We start from the raw sequence: 15014 nt of genomic DNA on the forward strand, positions 1-15014 counted from the left end.
ACCTTGTAATAAGAGCGGGCGATTATTTCAATGTATTGCTATAAAAAATATTCCATATCTACAGATGCTGCGATATATGCTCGAAATGATACGTCGTTTAATTCAATTAGGGAAAACTAATTACTTCATTTTACTGTCAATCAATGGCTTTCCACCATTCATCAACCAAACGATCAACGGGCAATCAGCACGAGCTCTCTCGTTAATCATCTCGTAAGCGATTTATTCTCCTTCTTCGGGCAAATCAATGTCCAACTAGATGTCCCTTTTGCTACATCATCAAAACCCATTTATACTATCGCTTTGAGACATGGTAAGAAAATACGCAACATCATGATCGTTTAATGCTGACCGTATCAATGTAGTGTTGTGCTAACATGTGCTAGCAATGTGCTGTAATCTCTGTGTTGCAGTTGACATTGCTGGTATTTAAAGGATTTTTAAAACGAGCTCAATTTTACTTGTGGAATTTATAGTAAATTAAATAGAATAAATAACCCACCAGACAGTCGTTAATATAATCGTCATTTTACTGATTATAATGGAAGAAACATAACCGAATCTTACTCTTACAGCCAATAAAATATTATCCAAACCGTCCCGCTGGGTTCATTAGTGTAACGGATAGCCTTGCCGACAGACCACCTCACCGGTGGCTCTACTCAGTGGCGGCTTCAGCTGCCACACCAAAACGGGCAATACACGAACCACAAACACTAAACAAACAAAAAGGGTCATGCATTCTACGGATCGACAGATTCCTTAACCTCCCCCTACAGAGCCTGACACGGGGTTACATGTAATGTAACTAATGGTGGCAGAAACAAAACTATGATCCTTCCGCCTGCTAGCGAGATTGATCGTAAAAGCTATCGAGCTACAAGACGTAACCGATACGAAGAACGCCGCCAACAGTGTGCGCCGGATCTTGTTGGTCAAGGATTTTGCATCAACAGCAACAAAAGTAGCCGAAACGAGGATCATGCATGATTGACAACATAACTCCGTCAAATTATTACCATCATTCGACTTCATAAATCAATATGCATCACACGGTCGCGTTAAGCCGACTGCAGGCGCCATTGCGCCGAGAGTTTCGAGCGCACACAGCACGACAGCGGCGGCGTGCGCCGTTTAGCGTCCGAGTGTGTTTATGATGATGGATTAGCACCGCCGAGAAACGATTTTTGAAATCGAACACAGAAAATGGCTACGGTGGCTTGCGGTTAAACAAACATCTCTATTTTTTGGAAGTATTTCACAGCTACCCTTAAGGGTTTCTGGTATTTGACTCAAGCCCTTAGCCAGCTCCAAAAAAGGGGTGTGCTAACATTCACACGCACGCCAGAGCGTATCTCTATCATCTATTTTATGGAAGAAAAAAAAAAGATTCTTAGCGGCTTTTCGGGGGGGTTTGAGTTAAAAGTTATGGAGATGTTTATGTTGTCCATTTCCCAAAAACGTATCCTAACACCCTTTGGAGGTGCTACAGTCTGCGGAGTAAAAGATTACAAACAAACAGCTTATTCCATCATCTGCATGAGCGGGCGTCAGATGGGATAAAATAATGCTACGCAGTTATCGGCATTTAACACAGTTTTATGAAGTCGCTCCAAATTCGGCACAGCAGTGGGTGCCCGATTTGGGCGTTTGTTGACTGAAGCGATTAATGATGAGGGAGGATTTTTTTTTTTCTGCCCCGCTCATAAAGAACCTTTTAAACGTTCGGTCATGACATTCTTTGCGAGATAAGTCTTCCTCTTCTGCGGAGTACTATGGAATGCGATCAAAGAAATGAATGGATTCTTGCCGTTGTGAGCTGGATTCAAACGCTAGTATGTAGTTTTTCAACTCTATTATAGATTTTGTTCGGGGTCATTTGAAAAAATTTATGTTTTTAGGGAGAAAAACAACATTCTTCTAACAGCTGTTTGATCAAACGTCATCGCGAAACGCAGATCGTTTGTTGCCGCTACCGATGTCGAGGTTTTTTCAATTGAATCAACCCCCACTCACCAACGTACCAACAAGACTGGGAGTTTCAAACCGGGAATGTGGAATGTGGAGGTATTGTTGTTTGTTAAATTATTCACCCACCGAGATCCTATCAAAGACCCTTTGCCAATGCACCTAAACCGATCCTCGCCTATACGATGCCAATGAACGGCAAGAGGGAAATTACTGAGCAAACGATCACTATAAACCATCCTTCATCACGACAACAAACAAACAACTCGCAAACGCGACGCGACATATCGTCGTCACCACACAAGCATACCCCCACCCGCACATTGCCCAGCGATTTGAAATATATCAAACATGCAGAGCTAATGATATTGCCCCGAGCAATTACGATCGCTCCATAACGTCATGGCTGCTGCGCTACGTTTGGGGCTTGCGATCGGGTCATAAAGTAGATATCGCACGGGGTTTGCAAGCCCGAAACCGAATCAGCACCACCCGACCGGCGGAGGAGTTGTACAGCATGCCAAAACCGACCGGGGGGGGCCCACGACAACCGAGAGCCATAGATCATGTAACATGCTTGTAAACATTGAATGGTACACAACACCATTACCACTAACTGTGCTGTACTAACTACTACACATAAATGTTCCCGCCGGTGTTGCTGTTGACGCTGTGGCGCGAGAGCCAACAGTGCGACGAGAGCGACAGTATGACGTTCGTCGCTTGGTGACGAAATTGGCGTTGAAATCTTTCGTTCAGCTGGTTGATGCAGCGATGAGCAACGAAGTTGAAACTTGAGTAATGATTTATAACGTATTCTTTTTGGACTTTTTTTTTTAACGCAGAAATTGGTTCAATCCCGCTTGAATGTGTCCTTCAATGGTAAGACGTTCGTGCACTTGTTTCCGGCGTTATAAAACAATGATCCCCTAGCAGGGAAAACCCCCTTCATCCAACAGAATTGGTGAATATTAATTTGTGACTTAAACTGCACCATCATAAAATGAAGCCTTCATAGACCGGATTGAACCAGAAACGGATTCAATTCCCAAGTCAACTTCATCGCAGACACCACAAAAAAGCAAATACAAAGCTACCTTAGCCCGCTTGCTGTCCAACCGTCCGGTGCGCATGTACCCGATCTCGGTCGTCTTCACGTCCCGGTTCTGGCGGATCATGCTGTCCGCCTGCTCCTGCTCCTCGGCCCGCGTCAGCGTCGTTATCTTCCGGACAATGTGGGTCGTCATCCGCCGATGACCATCCGCTGCCCGTTGCGAGCTTTTCGTCGTTTCGAGCGTACTGCCGAGCACCTCGGTCGACAGGCGCTTGTTGCGGGTCACTTCCGACACGACCGTACCACCCGGATCGGCCCGCGGTGTCGCCACCACCAGCTCGTTGCCGTACGCGAGCGATGACGGCAGGGCCCGCCAGTGGTCCCGGTTTATGTCATCGATCACATCCGGCAGCTCGGTGACGGTCGCTTCGATCACCTTTTCGTTGAGAATTTCGTGCCGAAAGCGCAGACTGCTATCGTCCAGGTTGGTGGTGATGGCCGGTCCGCGCCGGTCCACGCTGCCGCGCGAACTGGAACGGCTGACGACGGCGTACGAGCTGCCGGCCGGATTGTTTTCCCGCTGTGCCTTCATAAACACTCGGCCCCGGGGTCGAAATTCGTCGTCGATTTTGTACATTGCACTTTTGCTCGGGGGAGTGTTGCTTAGCTTGGGCGATATACGCGCACCTGTTCGAAGCGTCCGAATGGAAATCGCACACTGTTTTTGCACACTAAAATCACATACGACGGGTCCACGATAGTTTTGCAGCAGATAAGTGGGACCACATTTAGCTCACTTAGTGGGTTCAAAAGAACTCCCTGTACACTACTCTAGATCGAAACGATAAACATAACCGATACACAATTAACCTTCTGTTTAACGCACAGCAACTCCGAGTGTTTGGGAATCCTATTAACTTCAACGTCTGGCACACGGGTGATGAAGAACGAAGGCATTAAAAATCTATTTTCCAATTCACTTGCCAAACCTTAATACGCAACGCGTGAAGAGAAAGAGAGACACGAACGAACCAACACCAGCAGACGAACAATTCTAATCATCCCTCCCCCCAACAAACGGTTCCGATTACGGAAGAACCTCGTGCATAAACTCCCAAAATAACAGAAAATTACCAACCGTCCCCGGCGGTGTACTTCCCTAACCCTAATGGCACGCTTGTACACCAAGAAAGCAACCAAAGTTGTGGAAGGCAACGACCAGCCCACCAACTTGTAGCAAAAGCTATCTTTAATTCCTCACCACGGGCGTTAAAATGCCGGGACGTTTAGAAGCCGAATGCTAGTTTTCCACCTGTTCAGTAACGACTCGTACACAATCCGTCCAGTGCTTCAAGTAAAGACCAACCAAGTAAAAAGAAAAGCATAGAACACGTACGAATGAATCACGTAGTTTAGGCCTTTCTCAGTAGGCAAGTACAGTACGTTTTGCTTCTTCCGGTAGTAACGGAACCATGACGAAGACACCCGACTACGGGAAGGCAAGAACGCCAGTAACGACTCTGGTGCTTCGTGAAGAATGGTGCTCAAAGGTCATTGAAGTCGTGGAATGTAGTTTAAAAGTGGGTAAAAATTAAACACCCATTAAATTCCTTCCTTTATTACTACATTACCTATTTAACAAGCACCACATTGTACTATAAAGTGTATAATTTATATCACTTATGTTGAAGGAACAACACAATGTATAAAGAAAGCAAGAAATCATTAAAAAAAACCAATCGAATATCTTGCTCATCCTTGTTGCTTTCTTAAAAGCTAAAAACAAATCCAGATGAAAGATTACATTGTTAATAGGTGTTTTGGAGCTGAATCTTAATAAGACAATCACTCAACTGTTTATTTACTTTCTTCCAAAAAAAGATTGTCCATTTAAATTTCTCTCCACGAAGCGGGTACGATTTTTTTGGCGATTTTGCACGCCATTTATTTTTCACTAATTAGTGAAACAACAGCTCGCCATCACAGTCCAGACGGTCGCACAAGCTGTCACCAGCAAGTAATGCTGCAAATGGATAAGCGTGATATATCTTCAGGTGAAAGGAACTTCTATCGGCAGCCTTTAAATCGAGTGGCAGCTGTAAAAGATTACCAAAACCTGACACGGCTGACAGGCAGCTGATCAAGACAGCCCCGAGACCGTTTGAGTGATGCGCATTCCAGACATACCATCGCTAACTTCATGTAGTACACGGCAGTGACATGTGCATTAGGTGACTTTGCAACACATGTTACATGAAAATTGATCGGGTTTTTTTTTATTGGGTCCCAAAATTGAACTCTATTTTGTCTACTGTTTACCCTCAGACAGTCTTTAACACAGAATGTCTTAGTAGAATGTGTTTAACAGAATTAAACAGAATTAAACAGAATAAAAACAGAATGTCTTTAACATTAGTAGAATGTTACAATCGGCAAATGGGAAGCTCATTCCCAAGAGCAATAAAGGATTCCGGACCGACGGTCAATCGATTTTTATTATCAACGACCATCTAGAAGTTTCAAAGTGTTGTGCAACCTGACATTTTGCCAATATCGTCGATCCTCCCCCATCCGGTGTCGATCGCTAAAAGCGGATCTTCGCATTATTCGATAGGGGCGTAAAATTTGGCCACCGCCATCGCATATTGGTGTGGTTTAGTTTTGTTTCTAGTGCTGGGCCACGCTCAAACTGACCGCGACCGTTGGCAAACCCACACAACATTCCCCAGATTCGATGGCCTATACGCTAGAGGTTTTTTTCATTAGTGTGTGTGCGTGTGGGAGAAGAACCACAACCAACAACTCGACCGGAACCGACCAACGCTGTATGTAGCCGTCCCCGGCCCGTCGAATGATGGGATTTGCTTTTTAGGTAGCGAGAATCCGCACCGCAAGTTGCAGTTTGTAACCGAGCGCATGATTCTGGTGGGCGAAAAGCACCGGATGCGTGGTACTGTAGCGCGCGCTGGAGGTTCTCCATAAACATATTTAAATTGCTATATTTTCGCATTTGAAAAGGACAAAGGCGCGGGAGGGTTGCTGCTGTTCGGCCATCACTGGTGTGGCGTTTTGAATGGGTTCGATTTCTAAACCATCGATAAACGTGATGACGATGCCATTAAAAATGCGTGTACAGGTAAGTGGCGTCGTGGGGGGGGGGGGGGGGGGACATTCTAAACATGTCGATAAAAAACACCCTATTATGGGTGTTTGTCCGCCTGATCATAGTTCGATTCCGGATAATGGATTACTTCCGTAGGCAATAATTATTCGCTCCCCCAAAAACAAACAGATGTTTGGCACCTGTCGTCATAATCGAACGATTTTGTTAATCCAACAGGGAAGTTACAAGCATTCCTGTGACTCTGTGTGGGTAGCATCGCTATTCCGAACGTTTAGCATTCTTACGACCCCTTCTTCCATTCTGTCAACAACTTTTCCTTTTTAGAGCGCTCGTCACGCAGCTAGAACCTCCCGATGCCCAATTACGTTCTCGAAGCGTTCCTCCCTCGCGGGTGGAGTTCGTCGCTTCACGTCCATGCTAATTCAATTAGTAACCGATCTGAATGCGGTAACCGTCGCCCCAAAAACGCTGCAGACAACAAGAAACGTGACAAACAGTGCGAATGACACGAGACAAGTGCATAGCACTAACACAAAGCGGAACAGCCCCAGGACCAAGCGACTCATTTTTTAATGCTGATGCGAGTGATTCGGTGTGGTACTCAAGTTTGAACCATTTCCATCTCCAAACCATTTGAAAGTTTAACTTTTAAAACAAATAATCCAAAAGCCTCAGTTTTGACGTCAAATACTGTCAAAAGTAAAATTAACAACAATTTATTCCTTCCCCACATGGCTCTCTGCTTTGTTTGTTTACCCAGCAAAGCTTCAAGCTGTCCGGTGGATCAAGCGCGACACCGAACAATGTCACGCAACGAGCGCCGCCACGATGTATCTCGTGGGCGCTCTCTAACTTGAATGTGGATCACCAGCACAACACCACGTAGGAAGATGTGTGTGGCAGGACCGACACCATGTGGGAGAGGACTTTCCGGGTCAGGGAAGCGACGAGGGTTTTGTATTGCTACTGCCAGCTGCTGCTGCTGCTACTACGCCATCATCATTGCTCCACCATTGGAAGCACCACACAACAATGCCAGCCATATTAGCGATGATGAAGGTGTCAATGGTGAGCAAATCACCACCGGCCGTCGTCGTCCCCGCGCACAACACCCAAGTGTGTCTTATCGATAACAAATCACCGATCGGAGTGTCGCCGATAAGAGATGGCTCGGTAGAGCTCGCGGTGATATCGAGGCAGGTAGGTACGTTTGCACCACTTGCAACATCAACCTACGTCAACAATGGTCTACACTCCATTGTCATTATAGGTTATTGTGACCAATTGCTTGGGGAACAGAACAGACCCTAGCGCCCTTCGAACGCAAAACGAGGAGAAATTTAATTAATGGTGACATCTTAACACGCTGATACACACAGAGCGGGTTGACACTAATTATAGGGTCAGCCTTTTAAGACTTTTTATGGTGGCTGTGTTGGTCTTTCGCTCTTTCTCTTCATGATGCTCCACAAGATTGAAAACCCCTGTTGGTTTTTACATGTTCAACGAGACACAATGCACTCTTAATTCGTTATCAACCGGGGATTGCTGTTGCGTTTTTCCTCTCTTCACACTAAAAGATGCATCCCAGCAGCAGCAGCACCAGCAGCTGCAATTACACGATGCGACACGCAAACAGCACAACAATATACACCAAGGAGAAGGCGAGGTTATTGATATCAAATTTCACCGGTGAGAGAGTGCACTTATTCACACACACCGGCAGATTTAAAAGCTGACACTTGGTTGCTGGCTGCTACCGAACCAGATGCCAACTCCCAAAAACCGCACACACACACAGCCACAAATTCACAATTTAATCATGAAACACACATTTTTTTCCCCAAACACAAACAAATAATGCACACAATTGGCCACTTTCGAGTGGTGCGACGAGATGAAAACCTCGCGTGGGAACTGTGTAGCACACAATAGCAACTGCTGAAGAAAGTTTTTTGACAAATCACTGTGCCAAAAGCACACGTTCCGGTTTTAGCGGGTGGAAAAACATTTCGTCACTTTGTTGGTTAATTTAATGCAACATCTATAACGTTTAAGAACTGTCTAAACAAGTCACACGATTTTTCAAAAGGTTTGTTGAAAAAGCGTTAGCTTCACGGCGCGATACAAACGATGCACAGCAGACGACGAACCTGCGCAACACTTTTCAATTCAAATTTAGTTTAGAAAATTTTGAAAATTCATACTTTTTTCAACAGAACAAATTTATACAAAACAAATAAATAAAGAAAATAGATAAGAGAATTAGATTGTGCAAGAAAACAAAATGGACTCGCGCACTCGAAATCCCGAACCGTTCGTTGCGTTTGCTAGCAATTGACTAAAGTCAACTGTCAGACGCACCACCACCGGCAGAGGGTGGACATTGTTGCTTCCCTTCCCCGACGCGCAACCTATCAACATCGCTCCATCTCTGTCTGGCGGTGACTCTCCCCGCAAAAAGGTGTACCGTGTGCCGACGCCAACACCGTGCCGCGTTAAGTACGCGCGCGGTAGGTCACAAACTCTCTGACACTGGCGCTCACAACACGCGGTTCGCCCGTACGTTTTGGGGTTGGTTAGATTCTCTCTTTTTTTGCTAGACTCGTAGGTGCATTTCTGTGTGTTCCCCCGCAGTTTAGCTCAATCCAAAGGGAGCCAAGTGAAGAGAGAGAGAGAGAGAGAGAGAGAGAGAGAGAAAAGCTACCCCAACTGTGACACTGGCTGACGATTCTCGGTTCTCTATTTTCCGGTGTGTGAGTTTGTGTGTGTGTGTTCTCCCGTTTGTTTTGAAGTACCGACGAGCTTTCCACCCGCCGCGTACTTAGGACGGATGGAATCGTGCAACACATATGCTTGCCTCTAATATTCGGGTCCCCTCGGCGATGGACCACAAATGTCAGAAAAGGTTTGGTTCGGTGCTCGCAACACGCTCACGACCCTACCCGGATGTGGGAAAAACGGGGAGAAGCGCCTGAGGCATATGTTAGGAGCTTTGTCCGTTTTACTATACCTTTTTTTAACCTTTACTAGACATCTAGACTTACTTAAAATGATTCCCTCTAAATCTAAACCTAAGGAGAGTTCTAAAAACTTTTCCGTCAGTGGCGAATGGTACGTTCTCCTGCTTCTGCGCATCCATGCAGAACAACCGAAGCCATACCTAAAACAGTGTGTCCAACGCAGACCGCGAGGGGGAACAAAAGTTATCAACAACTGATGTCAGTCGTACAATACTGTGCTATAGCAGGGCTACAAACACACACAGACACCATGTGGCAGCTGCTCGTTTCTTCAGGTAAGTCACCTCCCGCAAGCAGTTTCATGTTAAGCTTCTCCGTTTGCGTAGTTGCGCAGGTTCGGTTTGCATGCCCAATTTCGGCGTGCCGCCAACTGCCAACAGGCGTCAATTCTCGGAGAAGCGACTGTAGGTAAACATTACTTTTCGAGCTCTTTTCATCGCTGATGGACAACAGACACTGAACGGTTGGCTCAATGGTATGCCCGCTAAATCTCTCCCTCATTGACGACACGTTTTCGCCAACGTAGTACATGCCTACAGCAGCAGCAGGTCATGGTTTGCAGTGAGCAATATGTCTCCTTGGCGAAGCACATCGCATACAAGCACATGGACGGTGCCACCGTTGTCTCAATGTGTACTCTGTAAAGATTTATGATCCGTGTTAGCAGAGACCCTTTTTACGAAGGGCTCCCCAATTCCTCAGCGCCAAAGTACAGCGATACGTGTGCTACACAGATCCTCCGGATATGTACGGCCCCAACAAACCACCTTGCCCCAGCCAACGTACAGTCTTCTCGTTGGAGAGGCGCGCGATCGTCGTTGTCGCCGCACGATCCTGACCAAAAATGGTACGATCAAGTTCAGCGCGTCTCAATCGGGCAGAGAGATTGATTACGTCACGGATTGTCCAGGGCTTCTCCCCCAGCAAGGTGGAAGCAATCGTTTACTGCCCACACGACGCATACACTGCCGAGGCCTACATACATCAGTGGTAACCCTCGGAGATGATTTTGCTGCTCAAGCAAGCCACCACACACCAATGTCAATTTTTCAACCACAGCTATAAAAGAGGTTTCCTCTGGCGCGTAGGAGATTTCCAACGTGTGATAAGTCGCGCGGACATCGGGCTGATCGTTAGCGCGTGGGACACACGTCGGTGGCATATGAAGATCAAGCTCCAACAGTCCCTCCAGCTAGGAATTAGGGCAAGGACAAGGTTGCGTTGCGTTGGCGTACTAAAGACGTGCTGCTGAAGCACTGGGCTCAAGGTTAGGTACTCGCCAACTTATGATCCCATCAGTAGGACGGTTTCCGTGACGGAGTTGTTCCCGCCTAACGTCCGCCCGTTGGTGCCTTTTTAGCTCCACCTATCACGGTGCGAGAGATACGTTTCAGTCGCGCCATGTCGCGCCTTTTATGCCTTCCGCAAGGGCATCAATGTTTAGGTAGCCCTAACCACTCGGGGGCCTCTATATTTGCACCACAGCCTACGCAAGAAGGGTTCACATGCACCGTGATGATCTTGCGGCACAAGCATTTGATCATTCAATTAATGATCTGTTTCGGAGCGAAAGATACCGACTAGCAATCAAAACTAAAGTGAAATCAAAGCAATTGTTTGTACTAAAGCACTGATGATGGCCGGGCGGGGTTGGTTTTCATATACTCACTCATACCGGTTGCAAAATACTTAACTATCGCCGTTCTGCTATTAGTTACTACATCGCTTACCTGAAATGAAACGAATAAAAGAGGAAAAGTGTTAATTGATTTCAGTTTTACACATACGAAACGCTTCCAAAAAATAAACATTCAATCGACATCGATTTAACATTGCGTAGGCATGAGCAGTTTCGATCGAACAGTTTTGCATAGCTTTTTTAGGCAGCGCGTTCAAATCGAAATTTCAATTAAATTTTGATTAGCAATAAATTAGCATCATGAACAATTCTCGGTGCATCTCTGTTTCGACCACATGCATGCATAGTGATTAAGTACAATGTGTTATGTGTTTTCCTGCCTTCAACAAAGATCGCTGAGACCCCTCTCTCTCTTTCTTTACCACCAAAGCGCTACACAAAGACTGATTAAATTATTTCTTCCTGCATTTAATAAAAACACCCAACGAGAAAACCGTTGCACCACATCCGGTGCGGGGAAAAGGTTCAGTTGCGTTTTGCCATTCTCTTTCCCTTTGCAGCCACCCAGCACAAGTGTTGTGTGCCACCATGCTGTGCACCTCATAAGTCGCTTCGTTTATTTCTTCGCAATAGCTCAAGATTCAGCGGACCAGCAGGCTCCCTACGTACAGCGCCACAATTTGCATCCATTTTTCATACCGTGCAGGCGCGACAGCTTTTCAACCTTACCACCGTTGAACTTTACACGCTCGGTTGACTTTGCCGGGGCGTGAAAGAGCCACCGCGTAGAAGGAAACAACATTTGAACCTCTCGATTCGATTAAAATTCCTCGCTCTACCGGGACAAGCGCTTTGTTTCACGGTGAGTGTTTTTCTTTAATTTTTACCCATTTAATTTCATTCGCTCAACACTCGCCCACAGGGGAACACTTGCTGGACCGTCAACGCTTGAGAGGTGTGGTAGGTCGATCATGTTCCGGTTGAAAGAATTGTTACGTAAAATCAGCTGCATATGCCTCACAAATGTCTTGCCAAAATATTTACATACGTCCGAATGGGGAAAGCGTGGAAACGAAACCGAATCTATTGTATTCATTCCACACATCTGTTACGCTTAAGATAATGGCAAAATTATCGTTCCCAAACATCAGCAGGAGTTTATGGTAGAATGATAAACAATTTATCTAACAACAAGGTTAATCACTATCAGTACGACATTTTTGTCAGTCTCGTGCTAGCTTTCCTATCTTACGTCAAAAGAGGGCAAGACACAATTTGGTAGAGACTAAATGCCGCATTAAGCTTTTGAGCGTCTTTATCAAATTAAAGGATTTGTCTTATCGTTCAAGTTCAAAAAACAGTGCAGCTGTAAATGTACATTTTACAGGTAGCCTTCGATTTTTACGCATTCCGCCGCATTGAAAATCAGAAGAGATTCGTGAGAATGAGAATTACAGCGAAATGTAGTAAAACATTTCCCTCTACATTAACCTCCACCAATCAACAATCAACCCAGTGACCTGCTTGTCCAATACAACCTGTGTGTCTGTAGGTTTTGCTAGTGGAGTTTGGAGGAAATTTGTTACTTCTCTGCCTAAATCAACACCCTTTCATCCCATCCTCAAGACAGTTCTTCAACTAAAAATGGACGCCAAGCAGATAAAAACAAAAGACTACAACGCTCGCACACGCCAAAACAAGCGACGAACCCAAACCAATAGTTACCGTCGCCCTCCACACGCTTTTCTTCCGCTGCTAATCTCGCTCCGGCTAAAAACATAATTCCCTTTTTCTCTCTTTAAGCTGCTCCGGTTTTACTGATTCCGAAAACTGGTCATTGTCAGCCAGAGAATTCGTGTCACGACTGCGCTGTTGTGGGAGCTTCAATTTTGTTGCGCACAACGGAAATGAGTTTTCCCCTCTGAAGAAACAAAGAAACCACACACACAACACCGCGCTGGGAGGAAACATCTCAATCGGAAAAGACACCGCGGTCGGAAATTGGTGTAAACGAAAGTTTATGCCGCGGCGGAACACAAACGCTTAAAGGTGCAAAAACAAACGTGAAAGCACTGCCAAACACAGGGTCCAATTAGTGACGTTGCGAATTGGATTGGCGGCGATACGGTGGTGCTCTGCTGCGTCGTTAGAGCGCATCGCACCGTGCGCGAATGGGTCTGGTGAGCGTCGCATACGGCGAAAATGTCACAAATTGACGTTAATTTTTGATGGTGTTGTTTGATTTGGTAGCTTCTTGCAAACGACGAAGCAACATCTGACAAGAAGCATTTGAGTGGAATTTTGTTGGCCACTCCTTGTTTGGGAGATTTGAATATTTGGAATACATTTAGCAGCATGAAACACTCTCCTGGTTAGGGTTGTAATAATTGTGAACAAAGTTTTTTTCTTCAACAGAAATATTGCTTTCGCTGGTGTGCGTGCTGACTGAAGCGCCGTGGATAATGTGAGTAATTTAAATCAACTTGACATACCGTGAACAGCACCTCAATCGCTCGATTACCTTATTTTCTCTATCAACTTTAATTGGACTCATGTAAATCCTTGCCTTCTAAGCATGGCCGGCAGCAGCTAATGGTTATATCGGACCGTCAGACTCACCGGCATTTAAATGTCGGTTGCGGTGAAGTACAAAAGAGACCACCAGCATGCTTAGGTCCACTCTCGGTGACCACAAAGCATAGTTGGTATCAGGTACGGTGCAAGCCCTGTTAGACGCAACAACAAGCACCCCTAATGCAATCAAGTGTGTATCGATTTTATGCAAAATCTACGCGTGTTAGTGCCCTTCTCAGATTCCGCCCGATCGGGGCGCAACATGCTTTCGGACACTGCGTTACGCTTACTCTTGAGAGTTACACCATCAATTGATAGCTTCCCGTAAGTACTGAATTGTAAGAAAATTCCTCATGTGTTATCTCCCTTGAAGTCAAAGGAGATACTTCTTAGCATAGGTAATTTTTATACAGTAAAAAGAAACGAATCAAATTAAACTTTTCAGACTAACGCCGGATTGCCAGCTCGTTTCCATTAAAAGTAATACGATGCCCATCAATAGCATGTTTGAATAATTTAAAATTGCTTGAATAAACCTGACATAGCGTAGCGATTGCATTGATAATTTCATTTAAATTAATGCTAAACATCCGACTGTTTACAAATTGAAGGTAAGCAACAATATTTCTGTGCAACTAAACCCTTTTTATCCTTCGAATGGTTACACAATAATTGCGCCATATATTTCGAAATCTCTCTACTTTGATTAAGCACACACAAACAACCCAGGCACACGCACACGTGAGCACCTTCTTTTCAAAAGCTAATACATTATACATTCCCGCTTTGTTTTCATAAGCTTTTGAGCGATCAATAAATATTGAACACGCCACGAGTTCGCCCATCGATCATTCCAATTAAGGATATTTGTACTAAGCGGAGCAGAATATCTGCTGAGAATGATAAGGTTAAAAAGGTTTTAGTATAAACGTGAGTAGGTAATTGTATCTAATCGACAGCGTAGAGAGCGCACGTTATTTTGAACCATTCGAGAAACGTTCATAGAAATCCGCCTAAAAGTATGCAATCGCATGTCACGATACAAATGCCACAGCACAGCGGGCGTTTGAAGTGTTTTCTGGTGGTCACATTCGATCGTTGAAGAAATGCTCTAAACTAACATCTGAGTTTTGTTTTTTTTTTGATCATTTTAAAATAAATGCTGATCGTGCATGTAAGTACATACAAAATATATTGAAAATATTGCATAACTTCATTTGTCCCAGGAATCGAACGGCCTTCGGACATATTTCTATGAGCTGGTTGTGTGCATTTTAGATGCTCCTCACAATGCTCACTCTCTAATGATATTCAACGTCACGAACTAACGCTGCTTGCACGTGATCATTACGCATCGGAAGCTATCTTGTACAAACGCGATTTGCCATAATGGTTATTTTGATTACAGTTTTATCGCCGTTGGACATCGGGTTAGCCTTAACGAAGGATTGTTTTCAATACTCAACTACCGAACTATGCCATAACTTCTGACAGTATATCGCGGACCGAGTGCGTAGGATGAGCGGTCACTCACAACCCGTGGTAACAAGTAGGTAGCAAAGCCGTGCTAGCTGTCCGAAGGATTTAGTTATACCCGGTACAACCATGAAGCCATTAGTAGCAAACCCACCG

General features: G+C 45.1%; 1 protein-coding gene across 50 annotated transcripts in view; it reads right to left on the reverse strand.

Moving 5' to 3' along the window:
• Positions 1-15014, reverse strand: part of LOC118507230 (microtubule-actin cross-linking factor 1) — a 181242-nt gene that overhangs the window by 61288 nt on the left and 104940 nt on the right. The window contains exons 1-2 of one of the 50 annotated variants that reach the window (XM_036045450.1): positions 8354-8485; positions 3066-3853 (exon numbers count right to left, since the gene is read on the reverse strand). The exons of the other annotated variants lie outside the window; for them this stretch is intronic. Of the exons in view, the coding sequence (XP_035901343.1) occupies positions 3066-3659 (594 nt within the window). The 5' untranslated portion in view covers positions 3660-3853; positions 8354-8485. Of the gene's footprint in view, positions 1-3065; positions 3854-8353; positions 8486-15014 lie in introns of those variants that run through there. 50 annotated transcript variants of the gene reach the window in all.

This window comes from Anopheles stephensi, chromosome 2, assembly GCF_013141755.1.
Source record: "Anopheles stephensi strain Indian chromosome 2, UCI_ANSTEP_V1.0, whole genome shotgun sequence".
NCBI classification, from domain to species: Eukaryota; Metazoa; Arthropoda; class Insecta; order Diptera; family Culicidae; genus Anopheles; species Anopheles stephensi.